At 43.7% G+C, this 24,861-nt stretch overlaps 1 protein-coding gene across 2 annotated transcripts in view; it reads right to left on the minus strand.

Moving 5' to 3' along the window:
• The window catches only part of RRAS2 (RAS related 2), a 256,733-nt gene that overhangs the window by 42,466 nt on the left and 189,406 nt on the right, over window positions 1-24,861 (minus strand). For both annotated transcript variants that reach the window (XM_069223687.1, XM_069223688.1), the window contains exons 3-4: window positions 17,755-17,857; window positions 10,738-10,846 (exon numbers count right to left, since the gene is read on the minus strand). In XM_069223687.1, coding sequence (XP_069079788.1) covers window positions 10,738-10,846; window positions 17,755-17,857 — 212 coding nt within the window. The remainder of the gene's footprint in view (window positions 1-10,737; window positions 10,847-17,754; window positions 17,858-24,861) is intronic.

The following is a 24,861-nucleotide window of genomic DNA, read 5'->3' on the forward strand; positions in this document are numbered from 1 at the left end:
CCTCACTCAGCACAGACACACTGCTTGCCAGCTTGTGTGTGCTGATGGGGAGAAAATGACTAAGTCGACATGGCACTCCCCTCAGGGTGCCATGCCAACCTCCCACTGCCTGTGGCATAGGTAAGTCACCCCTCTAGTAGGCCTTACAGCCCTAAGGCAGGGTGCACTATACCACAGGTGAGGGCATATGTGCATGAGCACTATGCCCCTACAGTGTCTAAGCAAAACCTTAGACATTGTAAGTGCAGGGTAGCCATAAGAGTATGTGGTCTGGGAGTCTGTCAAAAACGAACTCCACAGCTCCATAATGGCTACACTGAATACTGGGAAGTTTAGTATCAAACTTCTCAGAATAATAAACCCACACTGATGCCAGTGTTGGATTTATTAAAAAATGCACACAGAGGGCATCTTAGAGATACCCCCTGTATTTTACCCAATTGTTCAGTGCAGGACTGACTGGTCTGTGCCAGCCTGCTGCTGAGAGACGAGTGTCTGACCTCATGCGGTGAGAGCCTTTGTGCTCTCTGAGGACAGAAACAAAGCCTGCTCTGGGTGGAGGTGCTTCACACCTCCCCCCTGCAGGAACTGTAACACCTAGCAGTGAGCTTCAAAGGCTCAGGCTTCGTGTTACAATGCCCCAGGGCACTCCAGCTAGTGGAGATGCCCGCCTCCTGGACCCAGCCCCCACTTTTGGCGGCAAGTCCAGGAGAGATAATGAGAAAAACAAGGAGGAGTCACCGGCCAGTCAGGACAGCCCCTAAGGTGTCCTGAGCTGAGGTGACTCTAACTTTTAGAAATCCTCCATCTTGCAGATGGAGGATTCCCCCAATAGGATTAGGGATGTGACCCCCTCCCCTTGGGAGGAGGCACAAAGAGGGTGTACTCACCCTCAGGGCTAGTAGCCATTGGCTACTAACCCCCCAGACCTAAACACGCCCTTAAATTTAGTATTTAAGGGCTCTCCCTGAACCTAGAAATTAGATTCCTGCAACAACAAGAAGAAGGACTGCCTAGCTGAAAAACCCCTGCAGAGGAAGACCAGAAGACAACAACTGCCTTGGCTCCAGAAACTCACCGGCCTGTCTCCTGCCTTCCAAAGAACTCTGCTCCAGCGACGCCTTCCAAAGGGACCAGCGACCTCTGAATCCTCTGAGGACTGCCCTGCTTCGATGACGACAAGAAACTCCAGAGGACAGCGGACCTGCTCCAAAAAGACTGCAACTTTATCCAAAGGAGCAGCTTTAAAGAACCCTGCAATCTCCCCGCAAGAAGCGTGAGACTTGCAACACTGCACCCGGCGACCCTGACTCGGCTGGTGGAGAACCAACACCTCAGGGAGGACCCCCGGACTACTCTACGATTGTGAGTACCAAAACCTGTCCCCCCTGAGCCCCCACAGCGCCGCCTGCAGAGGGAATCCTGAGGCTTCCCCTGACCGCGACTCTCTGAAACCTAAGTCCCGACACCTGGAAAAGACCCTGCACCCGCAGCCCCCAGGACCTGAAGGACCGGACTTTCACTGCAGAAGTGACCCCCAGGAGTCCCTCTCCCTTGCCCAAGTGGAGGTTTCCCCGAGGACGCCCCCCCTTGCCTGCCTGCAGCGCTGAAGAGATCCCTTGATCTCTCATTGACTTCCATTGCGAACCCGACGCTTGTTCTAACACTGCACCCGGCCGCCCCCGCGCCGCTGAGGGTGAAATTTCTGTGTGGGCTTGTGTCCCCCCCGGTGCCCTACAAAACCCCCCTGGTCTGCCCTCCGAAGACGCGGGTACTTACCTGCTGGCAGACTGGAACCGGGGCACCCCCTTCTCTCCATTGAAGCCTATGCGTTTTGGGCACCACTTTGAACTCTGCACCTGACCGGCCCTGAGCTGCTGGTGTGGTAACTTTGGGGTTGCTCTGAACCCCCAACGGTGGGCTACCTTGGACCAAGAACTGAACCCTGTAAGTGTCGTACTTACCTGGTAAAACTAACAAAAACTTACCTCCCCCAGGAACTGTGAAAATTGCACTGTGTCCACTTTTAAAATAGCTATTTGTGAATAACTTGAAAAGTATACATGCAATTGAAATGATTCAAAGTTCCTAATGTACTTACCTGCAATACCTTTTAAACAAGATATTACATGTTAAATTTGAACCTGTGGTTCTTAAAATAAACTAAGAAAATATATTTTTCTATACAAAACCTATTGGCTGGATTTGTCTCTGAGTGTGTGTACCTCATTTATTGTCTATGTGTATGTACAACAAATGCTTAACACTACTCCTTGGATAAGCCTACTGCTCGACCACACTACCACAAAATAGAGCATTAGTATTATCTATTTTTTACCACTATTTTACCTCTAAGGGGAACCCTTGGACTCTGTGCATGCTATTCCTTACTTTGAAATAGCACATACAGAGCCAACTTCCTACATTGGTGGATCAGCGGTGGGGTACAAGACTTTGCATTTGCTGGACTACTCAGCCAATACCTGATCACACGACAAATTCCAAAATTGTCATTAGAAATTGATTTTTGCAATTTGAAAAGTTTTCTAAATTCTTTAAAGTCCTGCTAGGGCCTTGTGTTAGTCCCTGTTAGCATTTCTTTTAGAGTTTAAAAGTTTGTAAAAGTTTGAATTAGATTCTAGAACTAGTTTTAGATTCTTAAAAAGTATTCCAACTTTTAGAAGCATAATGTCTAATACAGATGTGAATGTGGTGGAACTCGACACCACACCTTACCTCCATCTACAGATGAGAGAGCTAAGGTCACTCTGTAAACTAAAGAAAATAGCAATGGGCTCCAGACCTTCCAAACTACAGCTCCAGGAGCTGTTGGCAGAGTTTGAAAGAGCCAACCCCTCTGAGGATGGCAACACAGAGGATGATGATAGTGACTTGGAGGGTGATTCCCCCCCACCAGTCCTATCTAGGGAGAACAGGGCCTCTCAAGCCCTGACTCCACAAATAATAGTCAGAGATGCTGGTTCCCTCACAGGAGGGACCAACAACTCTGAAATCACTGAGGATAACTCCAGTGAAGAGGACATCCAGTTAGCCAGGATGGCCAAAAGATTGGCTTTGGAAAGACAGATCCTAGCCATAGAAAGGGAAAGACAAGAGATGGGCCTAGGACCCATCAATGGTGGCAGCAACATAACTAGGGTCAGAGATTCTCCTGACATGTTGAAAATCCCCAAAGGGATTGTAACTAAATTTGAAGATGGTGATGACATCACCAAATGGTTCACAGCTTTTGAGAGGGCTTGTGAAACCAGAAAAGTGAACAAATCTCACTGGGGTGCTCTACTTTGGGAAATGTTCACAGGAAAGTGGAGGGATAGACTCCTCACACTCTCTAAAAAAGATGCAGAATCTTATGACCTCATGAAGGGTACCCTGATTGAGGGCTTTGGATTCTCCACTGAGGAGTATAGGATTAGATTCAGGGGGGCTCAAAAATCCTCGAGCCAGACCTGGGTTGATTTTGTTGACTACTCAGTGAAAACACTGGATGGTTGGGTAACTGGAAATGAAGTGCATGACTATGTTGGGCTTTATAATTTGTTTATGAAAGAACACATTTTAAGTAACTGCTTCAATGAAAAGTTGCATCAGTATCTGGTAGACCTAGGTCCAATTTCTCCCCAAGAATTGGGAAAGAAGGCAGACCACTGGGTCAAGACTAGGGTAACCAAAACTTCCACTGGGGGTGACCAAAAGAAAGGGGTTACAAAGCCTCCCCAGGAGAAAGTGGGTGACACTAGAAACAAAGAAAAAGAGTCCTCTGTAGGCCCCCAAAAACCAGACCTGGTGGGTGGGCCCCGAGACACAACCCAAAACAAAGGTGGGTACCAGGGTAAGAGCTGGGATGCCACTAAGGCATGGTGCCATAACTGTAAACAGACAGGGCACCACACCAAGGACACTTCTTGTCCCAAAAACAAACCCCCTAGCAAAATCCCAGGGGTGACCAGTGTAGCCATTGGGGATGACTCCTCAGATGAGGAGGTCTTCATAGCCTTCAACTGGAAAAAGGGTCCAACAGGTGAGTTGGAGATTCCAGAGGGAAGTAGACACTTCCACCACCTACTGGTGAATGGAATCCCAGCCACTGCCCTGAGAGACACTTGTGCCAGTCACACTATTATGCATGACAGGCTGGTGTTCTCAAACCAGTACATCCCAGGTGAGATGGCCAGAGTAAGAGTTAGCCCAGACAGGGTCACTGATAGGCCTGTGGCTTTTGTGCCCATAGAAGTGGGTGGGACTTTTAGCTGGAGAAGGGTGGTAGTCAGTACAGACCTCCCCCTTGATTGTCTCCTTGGAAATGACTACCCAGAGGTTAGTCAGAGCCCAAGAGAGGAACTGGTCCAGTGCCAGTCCTCTCCCAAGGATTCTGGAGTGCCTGCCTCTGCAGTAAATGCAAGTAGGCCCCAGAAGAAAAAGAAAAGGAAACAGAGTAGGAAAGGTGGACAACCTTTAGCCAAGGTTCCAGCAAGCCAAGGAGATTCTGCTCCAGTAGGGGAGAACTCCAAAAGTGGCTCTGATAAAGTCCAACCTGACCCACAAGAAGTCCTGGCTAGTCAGGCAACTGTTAAGCCTGAGTGGGTGGCTCCTCAGCTAACAGAAGAAAGAGTGGAAGAAGGGTGTTTACTACAAGATGTGGTAACCCCCCACTCTAATACAGCAGACAGGCACCCTGAACCCAAAGAAGCCTGTAACTTAGCCCCTTCCCTTGTAGGTGAAGAGCTAAAGGTGTGGTTCTGGGCACTGATAGCTGTCAGTGGCCTCTGCTGGGTGTTAGCCTTTATGGCTGCACTATCCTTGGCATGGTGGTCTGACCCCATGCCAAATAGCAAGTTAGGCCCCCTGACCCTGTTGGTCATGGTGGGGTTACTCCAGCTCTGGGTAACCTCTTTGGGTAAGCTAGGGGTGACCCTGGCTAAGATAAGATTAGTAGAGGTGGATACCTCTAACCCCAAAATAGAGAGAATGGGTGAAGACATAAAAAGCACAGACAAGAGGCAGTTCAGACTAGGTCCTATCACTGTGGAAGTGGGTCAGTTCCCCAGAGGGAATGACCTGAACAGGAGGATGTAAGGCAGAGTAGGCCCTGCAACAAACCAGCCTATTTCCTCTACTCTTCCTCGCCTGACAGACTAGGAAGACTCTCCCAGCTTTGGCTGAGTCTCCTGGCCTGTGGGCTGGGGGAAGCTTGTGTAAAGAAATGGCTCCCTGTTGCAGTTACCCCCCACTTTTTGCTTGATACTGATGCTGACTTGACTGAGAAGTGTGCTGGGGCCCTGCTAACCAGGCCCCAGCACCAGTGTTCTTTCACCTAAAATGTACCATTGTTTCCACAATTGGCACAACCCTGGCACCTAGGTAAGTCCCTTGTAACTGGTACCCCTGGTACCAAGGGCCCTGATGCCAGGGAAGGTCTCTAAGGGCTGCAGCATGTCTTATGCCACCCTAGGGACCCCTCACTCAGCACAGACACACTGCTTGCCAGCTTGTGTGTGCTGATGGGGAGAAAATGACTAAGTCGACATGGCACTCCCCTCAGGGTGCCATGCCAACCTCCCACTGCCTGTGGCATAGGTAAGTCACCCCTCTAGTAGGCCTTACAGCCCTAAGGCAGGGTGCACTATACCACAGGTGAGGGCATATGTGCATGAGCACTATGCCCCTACAGTGTCTAAGCAAAACCTTAGACATTGTAAGTGCAGGGTAGCCATAAGAGTATATGGTCTGGGAGTCTGTCAAAAACGAACTCCACAGCTCCATAATGGCTACACTGAATACTGGGAAGTTTAGTATCAAACTTCTCAGAATAATAAACCCACACTGATGCCAGTGTTGGATTTATTAAAAAATGCACACAGAGGGCATCTTAGAGATACCCCCTGTATTTTACCCAATTGTTCAGTGCAGGACTGACTGGTCTGTGCCAGCCTGCTGCTGAGAGACGAGTGTCTGACCTCATGCGGTGAGAGCCTTTGTGCTCTCTGAGGACAGAAACAAAGCCTGCTCTGGGTGGAGGTGCTTCACACCTCCCCCCTGCAGGAACTGTAACACCTAGCAGTGAGCTTCAAAGGCTCAGGCTTCGTGTTACAATGCCCCAGGGCACTCCAGCTAGTGGAGATGCCCGCCTCCTGGACCCAGCCCCCACTTTTGGCGGCAAGTCCAGGAGAGATAATGAGAAAAACAAGGAGGAGTCACCGGCCAGTCAGGACAGCCCCTAAGGTGTCCTGAGCTGAGGTGACTCTAACTTTTAGAAATCCTCCATCTTGCAGATGGAGGATTCCCCCAATAGGATTAGGGATGTGACCCCCTCCCCTTGGGAGGAGGCACAAAGAGGGTGTACTCACCCTCAGGGCTAGTAGCCATTGGCTACTAACCCCCCAGACCTAAACACGCCCTTAAATTTAGTATTTAAGGGCTCTCCCTGAACCTAGAAATTAGATTCCTGCAACAACAAGAAGAAGGACTGCCTAGCTGAAAAACCCCTGCAGAGGAAGACCAGAAGACAACACCTGCCTTGGCTCCAGAAACTCACCGGCCTGTCTCCTGCCTTCCAAAGAACTCTGCTCCAGCGACGCCTTCCAAAGGGACCAGCGACCTCTGAATCCTCTGAGGACTGCCCTGCTTCGACGACGACAAGAAACTCCAGAGGACAGCGGACCTGCTCCAAAAAGACTGCAACTTTATCCAAAGGAGCAGCTTTAAAGAACCCTGCAATCTCCCCGCAAGAAGCGTGAGACTTGCAACACTGCACCCGGCGACCCCGACTCGGCTGGTGGAGAACCAACACCTCAGGGAGGACCCCCGGACTACTCTACGATTGTGAGTACCAAAACCTGTCCCCCCTGAGCCCCCACAGCGCCGCCTGCAGAGGGAATCCTGAGGCTTCCCCTGACCGCGACTCTCTGAAACCTAAGTCCTGACGCCTGGAAAAGACCCTGCACCCGCAGCCCCCAGGACCTGAAGGACCGGACTTTCACTGCAGAAGTGACCCCCAGGAGTCCCTCTCCCTTGCCCAAGTGGAGGTTTCCCCGAGGACGCCCCCCCTTGCCTGCCTGCAGCGCTGAAGAGATCCCTTGATCTCTCATTGACTTCCATTGCGAACCCGACGCTTGTTCTAACACTGCACCCGGCCGCCCCCGCGCCGCTGAGGGTGAAATTTCTGTGTGGGCTTGTGTCCCCCCCGGTGCCCTACAAAACCCCCCTGGTCTGCCCTCCGAAGACGCGGGTACTTACCTGCTGGCAGACTGGAACCGGGGCACCCCCTTCTCTCCATTGAAGCCTATGCGTTTTGGGCACCACTTTGAACTCTGCACCTGACCGGCCCTGAGCTGCTGGTGTGGTAACTTTGGGGTTGCTCTGAACCCCCAACGGTGGGCTACCTTGGACCAAGAACTGAACCCTGTAAGTGTCGTACTTACCTGGTAATACTAACAAAAACTTACCTCCCCCAGGAACTGTGAAAATTGCAGTGTCCACTTTTAAAATAGCTATTTGTGAATAACTTGAAAAGTATACATGCAATTGAAATGATTCAAAGTTCCTAATGTACTTACCTGCAATACCTTTCAAACAAGATATTACATGTTAAATTTGAACCTGTGGTTCTTAAAATAAACTAAGAAAAGATATTTTTCTATACAAAACCTATTGGCTGGATTTGTCTCTGAGTGTGTGTACCTCATTTATTGTCTATGTGTATGTACAACAAATGCTTAACACTACTCCTTGGATAAGCCTACTGCTCGACCACACTACCACAAAATAGAGCATTAGTATTATCTATTTTTTACCACTATTTTACCTCTAAGGGGAACCCTTGGACTCTGTGCATGCTATTCCTTACTTTGAAATAGCACATACAGAGCCAACTTCCTACAACATGTTTTAGTAAAGTTGGTTTTTAACTTTTAAATCATCTGTTCCAAAATGCCATTCTTAGAAAGTGGGCATTTTCTTGCTTAACCATTCTGTGACTCTGCTTGGCTGCTGAATCCACGTCTGGGTCAGACTGACAGTTGGGCTGTTTGTGAATTTATTCTAGACAGTGACACAAAGGGAGCGGAGTTGTGTCCTTCATATCCTGATGAGTCTTCTTGGGCTGGAGTGGGTGGGAGGAGCAGACGCCTGCACTTGAAAGGGATGTGCCTGACCTCACACAATACAGTCTCCAACCCCCTAGAGTGTGGCTGGGGTAGGGCAAGGAAAAGGCAGTGTCTTGTGCACTACAAAGACTTTCCTTTGAAGTTTGCCTACTTCAAAGGCAGAAATAAGTATAAGTATTGGCCTGCTGACCCCACAATTTTAGAACACCTCTTGATCAAGAGGAACCTCTGCCAAAGAGAAGAGCTGTGAGGAGAAGTACTGCCCCTTTGCAGTGTGCGCTTTGCTGATTTGGCCTGCAGTTGCTGCTTCTGCCCTAGAGAGGACAAAGACTGGACTTTGCTGTGTATCCTGCTTGTAAAGTTTTCCAGGGGCTTATCTGAGCTTGCCTCCTGTTAAAAAGTCACAGGGACATCAAAGACTTCATCTGCCAGCACCTGGGCTCTCTTCTGAGACCCCTGACTTGCCAAGTGGTGCCACATCCAGTCCCTGGGCCCTTGGAAGCAGAAGCTGGAAAAACCTGAGTGAAAATCCATGCACCGGAGCCGAGCGACAGAAAAAAATATATATATATTATATATATACACATATATATACACATATACATACACATATATATATATACACACATATTCATATAAAAATATATATATACATACATATATATATATATATATATATATATATATATATATATATATATATAAATAATTCTATCGAAGCAGGACCCGCCTTCCGGCTGTAATAGCAATGCAGCACCTGCCTCGCGGCTGCAGAAATCGCCAGTTCAGCTTGACTTCATTGTTACCATGTGTCTGGATTTTCCACGCATTGTCCCTGGGCGCCAAAACTTCAAAGATTACCACACAGATCTGGGGCTGCCTGCCTTGAAATCTACGCATCCCTTCTCTGCAAGGAAGGAATCAATGCCTTGCTTGCCCGTCATGCAAAGAATTGACGCACAGCCTCACTTGCGAGTAAGGAATCTAAGCATTGCTTGGTTTTCAGATGCACCCTCACCCCTGCAGCTTTATTTTTGACGCACACCAGGTAATTTGTGCTAAAACAACGCATCCATAGATTTCTATAGACTGAGACTCTTGTTACTTTAAAAATTAATATCTCTTTTTGCGTATGATGGATTTTTTGTCGCTTTGGTCTTGCTTGATTTAGATAAATATTGGTTATTTTTCTAAACTGGTGTGGAGTCCTTTTGTGGTGTTCTCACTGTGTTACTATATGTGTTGGTGCAAATACTCTGAGGGAAGACTGACTGTTTGTGCCAAGCTACCAAGGAGGTGAGCAGGGACTATCTGAGCTGTGTATCTCCCTTACCCTTAGAAAAGTGAGGGTCCCTAGCTAGACAGCGTGTAAACTGACTGTGAACTAGAGACCCCATTTCTAATAACAGCACTGATGGCAATTTCTTGACACAGGGGTCACAGAGCATTTATCAAATTTCAAATTTTGGACAAATTGCAACCTCTAAAGTTAAACATAATCAGGAGTACTAAACCAGTTGAATGTCTAGCCAGGATTGCGAGTTTTTGTAAAAACATAACTGATGCAAAACAAATATTTTTCAATTAAAAACTAATGTCGAACAAGAAAAAGTGCTCAAATGAACATACACACCTAAAAACGATAAAATACACAACAGTAAATAAACATACATGGCCCGGCACACAAAAGGAAGATGACGTGGGGGTGGAGTACTGTTTTTTTCTTTCTGGATAGTAACCATTCCCCACCTCCCAAATCTATTCTTCCAAATATAAATAGGTTTGTTATGAGATAAAGTTAAGTCTAACAGGTGTGCTGCGCTACCAGCCGTTTGTCATCGTTCTTACAAAACTTATACACGTAATGTTTGCAAAAACATTCCCATTCTCAAAATAAGAAACAGGGAAGTAGCCTAACACCTGCGCCAGGTCGCTGGTCTTAAATTAGAGTGACAGCTTCAAGGGCATAACTCCTGGGTGCAGCTAATGCATTCCACAACCTAGAATGCTACCACCAAACTGAATACAGGCATTGGGAGTCGTGGGACCACACCCTCAAGAACACAGAGTCGTAAAATGAATGGCGAATCTCCTCATCTCAGGGCACACCAAGAGCGTCCTTGGGGAACAGCGGAGCACGGGATTTTCAACGGTTCCCTCAGGATCATGAGACCTACGGACTTTTGTCAAAAAGCACACACAAAAAAAAAAACACTGGAACCTTTAGGGAGAGAATATAAATGGCAGAGATGTTACAGCTGCACAGACAGCCAGAGAACTTCACCCAAAACACTTAGTCATAATAAACGATGCTGCTAAAGTACAAGGCAAAATGTAAGTGGTTCTGCCATTTCCGTTGAAACACTGGCATTGTAAATTCCTCAATGTCAGGTATGATGAGTATTACATTAGAAATGAAGAACTACAGAGGCATTTATTTTTATAGTACAGTTCACTTTGTAATAATGCAGCATCTCCACAACACACAAAACAACAGCAAGCTCACCACAGACTACACTTCTTCCTGCTTTACAATAGCCATTAATCATGGTGTATATTTACAAAGAATACTTCCACATAAGCCACATTAAGCTTTCTTTTGATACTTTACCTGTCTTTGGTGGTCTAGGTCTGCCTTATTACCAACGAGGATCATGGGAAATTCATCACGATCCTTCACTCGTAGTATTTGTCTTTGAAACTTGTATACTTCTTCAAAACTAATTTAAAATGAATGGGCAGATCAGTTTAATGAACATTTACCACCCGCCCCTATTACCAACATGTACAATTCAAAACAGACATTAGTAACCTCATATCTACTTTGTAATTCTACTATTTTGCACACTTACTATAAAAAGTATAAAAATAAAAAGTTTTATTCCAAAACCAGAAACCTTTATATAACATTTCAGTTTTTATTGCCGGGCCCTCTTTATTTGTCTTTTCAGTGGTGCAACTCTAATCATCAACAATTAGAGTCACACTCAACTCAGCAGCAGTTTTCACTAGGAATTTAAAGCATATTTGCTTAAAATCTGTACATGCTTCCATCCCCTAAAGAGGTTCATTAGTTGTTCACCTGTCTTCTACTTTGCTTAAGTCCCATGTTTATTAAGTTTCAGACTCACATGTAGTCCTTTCCACAAAGCAAATGATTTTAACCAAGATGTTGTGCAAGCTCCCAAGCTCTCAAACGAGTGCATGATTGACACAAGGATCTCAAACCATCTGAGACAAAGTAGGAAGGATTGTACTAAGAACTGTTAGTAGCAGAACAAATTCATTATTACTCCAGGAACCAATTAACAGTGTTTACTCTTAATTTAAAAGCATTCAAAAACTGTTCCTGTAACAAGTTAGCTGATGTTAACACCTCCTCTCCCACCACCATAATTAGAGCAATGTATGCCTGTTTGCCACAACAAAGGCAATCCTACACAATAAACGCAGGCATTTCAGAATCCACAGTGCAAATATTTCCTGTGCAATTCCTTGTGTGGGTTAATCATATGGGAAGGCTGGAGCCTCCTGATGACTGAACAATACTATTGTGGGTTCACTTTGCACCTTGCTTGGGCACACATATTTGAGCTTTTCTTGGGAAAGCGCCCTATGTCCTTTTACCTACATATGTGCTCTAATTTCATTTATTCATTTTAGTCTGCCTGCTTTTCAGCGGGGATGTTTTATTTTCCCTAATTCTGTGAAGCGCTACTCTTTCTGTGCAAGACATTTCACCATGTAACTCTGCCCAAAACTGACAAGAACAGTACATGATAATCCATCTAGTATTGTCACCATAAGAGAACATAACCAGTCCGACACTTTCACATGCCCATGTCAGGCCTATTTCACAGAACAGAAACATGTTTCTTATAAAAACATGGAACAGGCCAAGGAAAGGGAGGGAGGTCATTCCGGCCAAGATACCCATCCACGCTGTATGCCATTTCATTGCAGACCTCAGACCTGTCTCTACCACCAGCCAAGGAGACGGCAAGCAGACCCCTGTTTTCAGGTAACTGAGGTGTGTGCTCCTCACATGGACTAAGTATGGACAGATTGGGCTATCACCACTATTGTCTCTTTAGGAGTTAGGGGTTAGGTAAGATTCCTATGTACATATTATTCCAATATGCTTGGGGTAGTTTCTTCTTGCTGGTCGTAACAATCCTAATCTTCCTATGTATCATTGCTGTAATAATTGCAGCTCATATATTTTGTTGTAGAATGCCACCCTTTCAATAAATGTATTCAAAACCATCCGGCATTTTTCTGTGAACTACATGTGTGTATGAGACCTTTGCTAATGGGAGAAAGGGGTGAGGTTTGTCGATTAAGACTTCACTGAGAAGACACAGAGTGTCATGCATCAGGCTGCCACAAATCACCTTTGCTTTCTATGTTTAGGTGAGGTGCTGCTTGCTAACCAAAAGGGTTGGGCCGACAGCTGCCAAGACCATGTGGGATTGACTCGGTCATGCACAAACGGTGGTGCAGTTGCTCCAAATCCAGCAGTTTTGTTCCAATAACCAGAGTCCTACGACAATATAAGGAGGTACCTAGGAGGGCTTAGGAATTGTTCTCTGTCTGACCATTATCCGAGAATATTTACCAGATGTTGTAATTAGCTCTAGGACACTAAATTATACAGTTTTGCAACTGTAAATAAAACTGCTGTACAGCTTGGATGTGACTTAAAGGTAAATGACTCCGAGAAAACCTAAAAGGCATCCAAAGTAGTAACCCAATAAAAGGTCACTTGAGTACCTTAGGTAACTATCCAGTGAATGCCCCTAAAGGGTTCCTTAGGAAAAGCCACGGCAAATGCCCCAAGGGATCTTCAGACTTAACCATGATGTCAGGCTGATAATGTTCGTTTGGTAAAAGCCTTTCCAAAATGGAAAAATTTGAAAACCATGGAGATAAGGATTCTGCTTGCGATACAGAACAATCACATCATGCTTTTTAATTTCCATGCAAGAACTTGTTCAAGCTGAATTTATTAGTGATTATTCATGTATTCTGAGTGTTGAATTTGCATAGAAAATGAATTAACTTGGAGAAAAATAGTGCACGCATTTGAAGTTGCGCCCACCTGAGTGGCCGCCACTGTTCACGAAGTATACTTATTAATAGCTTATTAATATTAAGGGCTGAGCTTTTGTTTGATTAATGTAGCAGTATATCATATTAAGGGTTATGTATTGTGTATTAGCTTTATTAATCGTAGGTCTTAACTCAGCAACGTCTTGGGCCTAGTTGCACGCCCTCATGTCAAGCTGCATTTCTTGAGAGACTTATAAAATGGCTGCTTACAGAATTAAATTGTGATTTTCCACTGTGCTGATCATGTGCTAGTAGCAGAAAGTCTTTCTCATGAGAACTGCTTGCTAGAAGATGATGTACTAGCTAGGATGCACTGTTTGATGTAGTGTGTGTAAAACTGACCTTCCCAGGAGAAGACAACGGATGCACTGACTGCATTATAACCTGCAACAATATTGATACCCGACAAGCCAAACTATGGGAATAGGAGGAGAGGAGCCAATCATCGACATATGCTAGTAAAGGTGTAGATTTGGGGTTTTGTTTTCATTGGACTAACTGCAAAAATGCAATTGCTTAACCAATAAGGATGTGGGAAGTCGTTTTAGGAAATCTAAAAGCTGGATTGCATTGGGAGGAGGATGCCATTTGTCCATTTTACCATTTTCCATACCGCCATTATTTTCTTGACCGTCCCAAAAAGAGACGTGTTTAACTTTATTGCTTAGAGAGAATTTGCTTTTTCCTGAACTTTTAATGCTGAATCTTGATGCCTTGCTGATCGAAATGATGTCCTATTAATGAAGACTGTCACAGCTTGCTGAAACATATTGAGGACAGGTATAAAGACAAATGTTACTAATTGTTGTGTCTATTTGCTTTGGTTTCTAGGAACCAATCACTACTTTTGGTAGAGCCATAGTTAGATGTTTTCCAAATTTGTGTTGACTAAATTGTTTTGCATGAAGTCCAAACATGCTATTCTAATTTGATGTTAGTTAGGATGTCACTGATGATGTTCGTTACATGTTATAACAGTTGATGTCTTTTCTTTGCTGAATCTAAATGTATGTTATTTCGTTTGAGCAGTTATTCTTGCTATTAATTTTTACTGCAACTTTAGAATGTATAGTGCCTCAAGCTTTGATTAGACTGCAATTCTTTTGCCGCTTTGGTCAGCCAATATTATTTTTGTATATTTATCATTTGATTTTCAGATTAAGTTATGTGACATTAGCATTGTTAATATAAGGAAATAAACATTCTAACTTTTACATAAAGGTGTGGTTATTCATGGCTGTGAGGTCATGGTGTGTGGAAATTACTGACTCCTATTGATTATTGAGGTCATCGATTGTTATTGCTATTGATTTGTATTGGTACAGGGTTACATGGTGGGAACTACTCGAAGCACAGTCAAAAGGTCCATCGGCCTATTTGCATCTCCCTGTAAGTTCACTTATTAGGCTCTGACGTGCTAACAAACTGTCTACACTTAAGACGATGGGAAGGTTGATCATCAATAACACAATCACATGTGAGCTAGTGCCCATGCCTAGGAAGGCTTGTTAAATATCCATTGATTAGTCAGAGGACTGTGCATGTAGAAACTAAATAAACCAGGCAAGAGCATGAAAATACAGGTGGCCCACAAAATGAACTCATGTACCATGGTACTGATGAATAAAAACAGAGCCATTCCAGTCACTATGCAATACCACTGTCATCTAGAACATGGAGAGTAGGGCATGGGGAACAAGTCAATATATATGCAGTCTAAATGCAATACCTTGGAGTGAGGTGCAGTGATGGCAAGTTAGCTTTGAATGTAGCTAGTTTTGATAGCAAACGAAATGGTGCTTAATTATAGGTGATTAAAGGTCGACCATCTGTGCCTTTTTTTCCAAAGATGAATTGTTTGTACGCTATATTTATGGCCTCGTTGGCTAAGGCCTCCGAGGAAAATACAAAAACAACACACAAACTGACCATCCAAGTCAGCAGTACATTTAATTTTAGTTTTCTTCATCACTGTTCTCAGTATCTCCTCCATTATGCTGGCACCAGAATAACTCCCCTGCTCCCAAATGCAGCCTCCACAACAATCCCCTCTTGCCCCTCTATCTGATGAGAATAAATTCAGGATCTAAAAAAAACTCTGCAGCTGGCAGCAGTAGAATTGTTTCTGGAATCTTAGACTGCTCCTGGAACAAAGAAAACCCTAAAAGAAAATCGAAGCAAGCATTAAAATGTAAAAAATGAATTAAAAACTTCAAAAGGGAAAAACTAAAGCAAATACATAAACAAAGAACAAACAACTGAAAACAGTAGATGAGCACATCCAGGTTTTTTCAAAACTCCACTGAGAATTCAGATTTTGATTATCTCCTAATTATGGCAACCCTCGTGGGAGATTTATATGTGAACAAGTGGCCATATTAATTGAGGGGTTCCTGGAAATTATCTTGAATCACCTGGGCTGATTTTGTGCATTAGCATGAGAGAGTTCTAAGTATGGTCTACAAGAAAACAATGCACAAATGACAGGACTTCCATCAGGTGAAAATGTTGGGTGAGGTATACCTGCAACCACTCAATGCTGCACCTTTCCTTCCAAGGCAAACCTCATGCATCCTCCTCCCCCCAAAATTTCCCTGAAACTGGAGAATCAATTATTTTGGCTTGCCTACCCTCAAATCTTTCAACTCCCAAAAGACCTGGAAAGAAATCTTAGCCCCAAGTTATACCGCCACCTCCCATAGCAATAATGACCAACTTTGAAGCTTTGTAGCAAATCACAGCATCCTCCTACCTTTAAATTGTAAGCATTGGCTTAGGAGAATGCTTTAAAAAATGCATGTAACCCATCTTAGAAATGCAAGCTTTCAGAACCCCATTCGTTTTGCATTACTATAAAAATCATAGAAAGTTGCATCACCAAAAAGTAAGTATCAAATTGGTAAAGCTGCTTTGAAATAGCCAATCTGGATTTCAGCTAGGATTAGGCATGGAAATGTCAGTCTTACAAGTCATTCAAAACACATTCCACATCGTAGACTCGTAGATCCTAGTAGTTTCTGCAGCATTTCCATAACAGTTCGGAAACTGATAATAAACATCATAAAGAAATATATGGGGCTTGACTGACAGGACATGAAAGGATACATTAATTAGGTCCTGGGGCGACCGGGGCTTCTGCTGGTGGGAAGAGTGGAAAGTGGGAAAACCCAGTTGGAAAAATCCAGGCAGTGTCACTTGGTCGAATGGCAGCTACTGGGTCAGGCTGAAACAAGCAGGAACTAGAGGCCACAGGCTTGGCTTTGTACCGAGCTGCCTACTAGTGCGGTCACGCTGTGGACTGCTGTGGCCTTCATCAAGTAGGTCCTAGGGCAGGTGAGGCTTCTGTTGGCAGCAAGAATGGTGAGCGGGAAAACCCTGGCAGCAGCAGTGTCACTTTGACAAACGGTGGCAACTGGATCAGGCTGGACCAAGCATGAATTGAATGCCAAAGGCAAGTAGCAGGTTAGGTGCCCAGGTGCCTCCCACCTTATCTCAGGAACAGCACTTTGGACCTCCGTGCTGCATCTATATCTGTGATGTATTCCCCGGCCCTTCCTACTTTTTGTGCACTTCAGTGTGTTGCTCAGATGGGGTGCTGTGCACACTGTGTTACTGGAACCAAACTATACTGGCTAATGAGCAATAATCAGGGTAGTACCGGTCCTTAATTGCATGTGTTCCAGTTCTGTGAGGACCTGAGCTGGCAGTTCAGTTTGGACTGTTCCCTTTGGAGCAGAGTCAAGATTGATTTGCATATGGCTGGTTCCAAACTGAGGTGGTATAGTTTGCAAAATAAAGATGGAAGCGGCCAGAGTAATAACGAGTGGTTGAGATTATATCAAGCATTCCAGCCATCACTTTTTGTATACTTCAGTGTAATAGCTAGCCTAGCATCTATTTGGTCCACCTTTCTAAAACGGAAAATTCAAATGGATACAGCTAACTTTCCAACATGTCATCTCACATCCTTTAACTATGGAGTGTCCGGAGTATATCATTTTGTAGCTTAATTATTATTGTGATATCACTGTTATATCTTGCTTTTAACAATAGGATGCTTCAACACTGTCTGCTATTATTCCATTCTATTCGCCTACTATTAGGAATCTCACCTATTTTTGTGTGTTTCACTTTTTTTTGTGCTCCTACACTAAACCTGAACAGCATTTTGATACCGGGGCCAACGTGTTCGGTACTGCTTGAAACGGAATCACATTTCAACAAATAAAAACAGCCTCTGCTTTTCTCATAACAGCTTTACATCCCAGAGCTTAATCTTGAAGCCTATCATACATATCAAGTGCAATCAAAGTGTAAAACAGTGCTCTCAGTTCTTGTTAGCAACGCTTGGATACCTGATAGTTTCCCTTTCACTGGAAAGCAAACTGCATGTTAATGCCCCAAAACTTAAAGACCTCTGGCAAATTAGTTACTTTCTCTTGTTGGCCTTTCTCTCGAGATACGTTACAGGGAAATGAACACATTGATAAATTAAGCATTTAAGAAAATACCGCACCTTCCTCTATCCGTGACTGAAAAAACGAGCAGGAAACCCTCTCCTGTCCTCATGTATTGTTCTCGCATAGCTCCAAACTCTTCTTGGCCTGCTGTGTCCAAAACTGAAACGGATAATCATAAAAGTAGGCTAGTTACCATGAAAATGAAGATGCAATAGAGTTTTTCGGAAAAAAATCACACCTCAAGTTAGACATTCTGGATTCAATGCATCAAGCTTTCTTTCATTAGTGGGTGTGACGTACTCTTGGAAATTCTGATGTCACACCTATTCAGAAAGATCTTTGTCAATCAAGCCCTACGTGAGAGGATGTACCTCTGTTGTCATCTTATATATTTTTCTCGAATTATCTCTGGAAAAAGTAACCCAGTACCCAACAGATCATCTAACAAGAAAACATGAAAAATTACCTCTTTAGGTTTATTTTTACTCGTGTTTATAGCATCTTCACCATTTTTCCAGATGAAAAACTATTTTTCCTGGAAAACGCCTTCCGCTGCACCTCCATGAAATACAGGGGGATGGAGGGTGGCGTTGTGACGGTTCCTCACTCACACAAAGTGCATAGTGACAGCCATTATTTTGGAAGAAAAAGTCTATTGGCACTCTGAGAAGCTACCTGCAATTTTCTATGAGCAATGTATAATTCCTATGCATCGAAGAATTAATAATAAATAAATAATTCAGCAGACCGCTGGCGGGTGCTATTATAACAAACATCAATGTCTCACAGTGTTCTTCTGTATTTACTCTACCCTAGTGCCTGAAACTTCTCTCTCTTATACTTTCTCTCTTTCTGTGCTGCTTGTTGCATGTAGCTCCTTATTGCAAGCAGTTCTTACTGAGAACCCCCACATTAATGGTTGTACTTTCCTTTTGGGTCCAGGTATTTATTTGAATCCTTTGACAGACCCTTGGGGAGCATCTAGTTGGACACCTGGTTCATCAAGGAATCTCTGCCCTCTGGGACATTGCATTTTGGCACATGGGAAATGATACAATTCTTTTTATATCTTGAATTTAACGATCCATCATTTGGTTCAGGTACAGACTCTTACCTACCACCAGTTGCAAATGACACAGAGCAGGCTGTTCAGAGTGCAGAACCCACTCTGTGCACCCCACTGATTCCATTCCAGGGCTGCCATATTTTCTTTGCTACTGCTATGGTCTGCTATGTTAGTTTTTGCCTTTTCAATGCCCTATCTCCTTTATTTGTAATTCTGTCCCTCTCGTCGCGATTGTAATGCCAATAAGGTCCCTTTGGTGGTTTCGTTTGGGAGGAGGGGTTTTGGATTTCTTGTACACAAGGGGCTTCTCCTTCTGATGACTGTGTAAATGTGCCAGGCCCTCTACTGTCAATCAATAGCAATTGGGTGTCAAAGGCTTGTTTCCCTGTAGTAATTGCTTCTTCTAAGATGTCTGTTGATAAAAAAGCTTTTCCGGGGCTCCTATCAAGAGGCACATTGGGTTATTCAGCGTTTGACTTCTTCACGCTAAAATGTTCATCAGCTTTTGTTAAAGAGTCAGGGCAGACTGGTGCCAGCCAAACAGATTCTGGCATTAGGCCATGCAATCTTAATATCCTGTGTCTTGAGACCTTATTGCCTTGACACTATGAGTACCTCACTGGATCACTCGTCCAGAATGCATTATTCTCTCTATATATGGCTGCATATAATGTGACTGTATTTCCTTTGTCTATACAAGCCCACTCGTGCCCCCTCCCCTCACTATGCATGTACTTCTCAAACAGCACTAGGAACAGCACTGGGGGCTCCAAGCTATTTTTTGGGATTCGTTTTATTGGTGGATTGTGCATACTCAGCTGGCAAATGTCTCCAAGTAGCGTGATCTGTAAGGGTGAATTTTCCTATAGGTGTACCATTTAGTAACTCCATTTCTTACAGACATGATGGGTGCTAGTATCTAGTGTACTTGTGAGTCTGATGTTTAGGTTACGATAGCGGCAGGATGTTATGAATTCAGAGAGAATGCAAGAGAAGAAGCAGGGACAGTAGCAGAGCGGATGAGGATTGGTGGGACCTTTCCTTGAAGAATAAGCTTTAACAACAAATTTCTGTGTGGATTCCTGTTTAAACCACCCTGTTACACTGGCGACGAGGATGAGATGCGAAAGCCAACAAGGTCAAGCATAAGTCTCAACACCTATGCTCTTTGCTTCATTTCTCTGTGTGGCTTTCCTGTACCACTAACTTTTGTGGTGATCTACTTGCTGGAAATTTTGGACAAGTCGAGTACATAAGCAAGGCAGCTGAAAGTGGAGTTTGTGCATGGAAACGTGATCAAACAAAGCTGCTGTGTCTTAGAGTGAAGTACTGTGACCTGCTTACTTGCTCAGGGTTTTTGGGTTTTTTTCTGTGCAGTTACTGTGTTTGCATCTTTAAATTGGACCATGTATTTTATGCTGATCCTGCGTTTTCACATTGCTTATGAGGCTATCCAGCTTTTATGACATAGTAGACGGACGGCTTTGTTATTTTTAAAAAGGAGTGCTGCTCATCGGAGCTCTGTGAGACCACACAAACTCTATTGTGATGCTATAGAGAACCATATACAAGACAAAGACCTTCACCTTACCGAACTACTCATGCAAAGGAGTCCAGGTGCTCTGTCTACTGCACGACAATCGCTTGGAAAGAAAACAGCAATGGCGGCTGAACAGATCCTTTGCAGCTGGCCAAGGTGACGTGCTGCTCTGATGAACATAATTTTACAGTTGCATTGTCCTGCAGCGCATTCTGGGAGTGACAAGGGGTTTGATCATCACTGTGTCAAAGGGACATGCTGGGAGCTGCGTTGGCGTGGTAATGCTACCAGCGGCTTAGCGTCTGTGCTGTGGCGGTCAGATACCGCAGTGTCGTAGTAACTTTATCAGCGGACCAACGCTGTAAGGACTTACACAGCATGAAGCAACGTAAGGATTTACAGACGCTTCTAGAGACTTTGTACTTTCATGATGTTTTGACTCTCTGCATCAGCATAGTAGGACCTTTTGGGTTTTTTTCTTTTCATTTATTTTGCAAGGATCTGAACTAGAAGTTGTTAAAAAATCTGATTGCATTGATTATTAGTTGCCCTTTACAGAAAGCAGGAAAGAATCGTGCCCAAAGAGGAGTTGGTACATTCCACTCAGAAACCCCAGTGTCCGTCTACTAAAGAAGATCTCATGAGGTTCATTGGAATGGCCTAGTAGTATAACAAATTTGTGAGACAATTTGCGGATTTGTATGTCAATATGAGAGGTTTACTTCAAAACGGAGTTCAATTTGCATGGAACAATGCTTTTGAAACAGAACATAAAGAAATCAAGGAAAGACTGGGTAAGGTTCCCAAGCTGAGGATCTTTGATCCTAAACACAAGTCTATTTTAACAACTAATGCCAGCACGAAGGGTCTTGGAGCTGTGTTACATCAAGGTAGTGGGGATTCTGTATCCGTCAAGGTGCTTAATTTTCCTATTCCCTGACAGACAGGGAAGTTTGGGGGCACATTGGGCTGAATAATCTGTTGTGGGGCAGTATGTTTGAAGTAAGAACAGATCACAAACCACTTTGTGAAATTTTCAAGAAAAAAGGAACAGATGCAGTGTCCAGTAGGATCACAAAGTGGGTAGTAGCTCTACAGGAATATGACTTTGAAATCAAATTCATACTTGGTGTGGAAAACAGAATAGAGGACACATTGTCTAGGTTAGTGCAAGAAGATGAGAATGATCAGGAGACTGAGGACTAGTATGATAATTAAGCGGCATGTGAGACTGGAGGGGGCACCATCACTGAAACTATGTAGCTAGACAAACTCAACTCTGATCAAGGCATGTTGAAAGTAATAGCTTTGACTAGAGAATGGTGAATGAAAAGAAAAGACCAAAGGAGGTGATGAAAGTCAGAAGTTTTGGCATGCAAGGAACGAGCTGTCAGAAAAACATGATCTGTTGTATAGGGGCAGCAGATTGGGGCCTGCAAAAAAACTTTGAGAGTGGAACTCATAACCCTGGCACATGTAGGGCATAAAGGAATGTCACAGACAAAACCGAGGGTAAGATTCACATAATGGGGGCCAGAAATGGACAATTAAGTGGAGAGGATAATAAGAGAGTGTGTACAGTGTGCCATGAGTGAAAAAGCTGCCAGACCCAAGGTGCAACCAATGATATCAGGGATCATCCCTCTCAACGGTGGGAAGAAGCTGCATAAGACATGTTGGGACCTATTCATGGGGAGGGTTGTTTAACATATGTGACAGTTTTCATTGACATGGTCTCCAGGTGGCCAGAAATGTCCTTCTCTGAAGGAATATCAACCAAACGTGATAAAGTTTCTCAAGCAGCTGTTTGGCAGTGAAGACATACCAAAATCAGTACTAACTGACAAAGGGGTACAGCTGGTATTGAAACAAATTGATTTTTTTAATGTGATCATACGATAATACAAGAAATGTGCTCTATGCCACCCCGAAAGCAATGGTATTGTGGACCGCTTTAATAGAGTGGTAAAAGAAACCAGATGTATGGCAAAAAACTATGGCTGGAATTGGAGGGAAGAGGTCACTAAAAAAGCAGAGGTGTACAGAGTGATTCTCCATTCCAGCACCAGGAAACCCCTTTTGAATTGTTCAGGGATAGGCAACCCAACACGATAGTTGCACTCACATGGGTAAATGGCAAGGAAGAGGAAGCAGGAAGAAAGAAAGTGGATAACAGTATGGAACTGATGGAGGCAAAGAATAGGCTCACAGGAAACTCTTTGATGTAAGAAAGTCTATCAAGAAAAACAGAAGTCAAAGTGGGAGATTGGGTGCTGGTGAAAAGAACATAAAGAAAGGGAGGAAGTGCTGGTTTCTTTAACCCCATGAGAGTGATCAACCTAATACCAATGTGGTTTAAACTGAAGATTCTCACATTTGGAAATTAAACATAGTTGTTGTGATTAATGACAAGGTGATCCGTGGTGGCTCAGATCTGACTGAGAAGTATGAGAATCTGGAATCATCAGAATCAATGTGCAGGAGGTACAGCAGAAAGGCTGGCTCTCCAGTCAATATGTTAAGTGATATCAGCACCACCCCCACCTTGTCAGACTACATGTTGAGTGACCTCCACTCCACACAATGTTGTTTAAATTCCACTCTTTTATTTTAGAATATGTTGTATATTGTCACATTTTATTTGTTGGGAAAGGAGGGAGACGTGAAGTATCTAGTGTACATTTCAGGCTATGATGTTTAGCTCACCATAGCAGTAAAATGTCATGAGGTCAGTGAGAATGCATTAGAAGAAGCAGGGACAGTAGCAGAGCTGGAGCTGATGAGAACGAATGGGACCTTTTCTTGAAGAATAATCTTTAACAACTAATCAATTAATTCCTGTGTTGGTTCCTGTTTAATCACCTTGTTACAGGGCTCTATAAGAATGCTTACATTTTCTGATCCCAATCTGTGTAGTGTGGCCAAACATACACGACATAGGAGACTCAGAACAGATTGCACCTCAATGTGAGCCTTTAGAGATCAAGTCTATTAGACAATTTTCCCCAGGATCTCATATTGATGTCACACTGTTGCTCTTTATAGTGCCTCATTCACAACAATACAATTTACTTCGGCACTTTTTTAACTGAAGACTGGTTGCCAGCATCATCCAGGTTACTGTTCATATCTTTTCAACGAACTTCACATCAAGAGTTCTATATAAGAGTATGTCCCAGGCTCTGTTCCAGGAGACAGAACTTTATTTAGATATTTAGATGTGACACCCTATTGCCAATCAACATCCCATCAGGTAATAATGATTCCCCTGTGAACACTGGACTGGTTTTAGATCTAGAAGTACAAGGTTTGAGAAGAGATATTTTCCTGTCACAAATACCTAAAATCTGCAAGAATGAGTCAGTTTATATTTTGATGTATGAAAGGGAGGAGTAACTTTAGCGTTTTTTTAGTCATATACTCATAAATTGGAATTTTCACCTGGATCCTCAGTAATCATGGATAATTTAAAGTTGATATGCATTAATGAAAGCTTCTAGTATTCTTGGCTTTCATTAGTATGCCTCATATAACCATTGGTTTGAGACTCTGTAAACCACATATCAACTTATCCCAGTGGATTATTTATATTTCACCTGATGCTATCATTTTTTTGGATGTATTCTTCAGCCTCCGCTCAAGCGCTTGCACTGAACTCCATGATGGACTATTTTACAACTGTAGCCCTCCCTGTCCACCCTACTGGCTTCTGTGTGTCTTTCTCTAACATGCTAACGTAACACACATTAGAATAGTAAACCTGCATTTATATATGTGCTTTACCAATGCTTGTTTGTATTTGAGTTTCACTTGCTAAACTTCAGAAATGGGTACAATGCATGGCAAATTTTCATCACATGTACAGGCATGTATTGTATTGTATTGTACTGTAATCGTATTTATATAGCGCTTACTACCCCTGACGAGGCATCGAAGCGCTTTTCGATGAGTAGCACGCTACTCCGGTATCCAACAAGAATTAGTGATGGATTAGTATAATTTAATAAGGAGTACAGTTTTGCTACTCATCCTGCAACACAATCTTACCTATCACACATCTGAATGAAACACTATCTGGACACTGTTGAGGTTAACAAGTATGATCATGTATTGTGTAGGACAGTAAACTCGACATGACTGCCCTAGCCAACACTGTCTCCACCTCATGCTTCCATACCCTGAAGATGAGGAAGATTTTCAAATGGCTCCCAATCAGAACCCTAAAATCACCGTGCACGTACATGTCACAAGCAAGCTGGACTATAGGAACACCCTCTATGTCGAGATCAACACAAAAACTCACCAAAAGCTGCAGACCAATCAGAACTCGGTAGCCAGAATCACTTTCAACCTCCCACACCACTCTCACAGCACACCACACCTGAAGGAGCTCCACTGACTTTCCATACACAAACAAATACAATTCAAACTGCTCACCCACACATTCTCCTCACCTAAACAAGCACATCTGATGAGTTCAAGTCACCAAGCTTTATTCGGTCTAATTAAACCATCAAAGCAATAACTTACAACAATAAAACCATGGTCTATACATAA

This window comes from Pleurodeles waltl, chromosome 3_1 (genome assembly GCF_031143425.1).
Source record: "Pleurodeles waltl isolate 20211129_DDA chromosome 3_1, aPleWal1.hap1.20221129, whole genome shotgun sequence".
In the NCBI taxonomy this organism is placed as follows: domain Eukaryota; kingdom Metazoa; phylum Chordata; class Amphibia; order Caudata; family Salamandridae; genus Pleurodeles; species Pleurodeles waltl.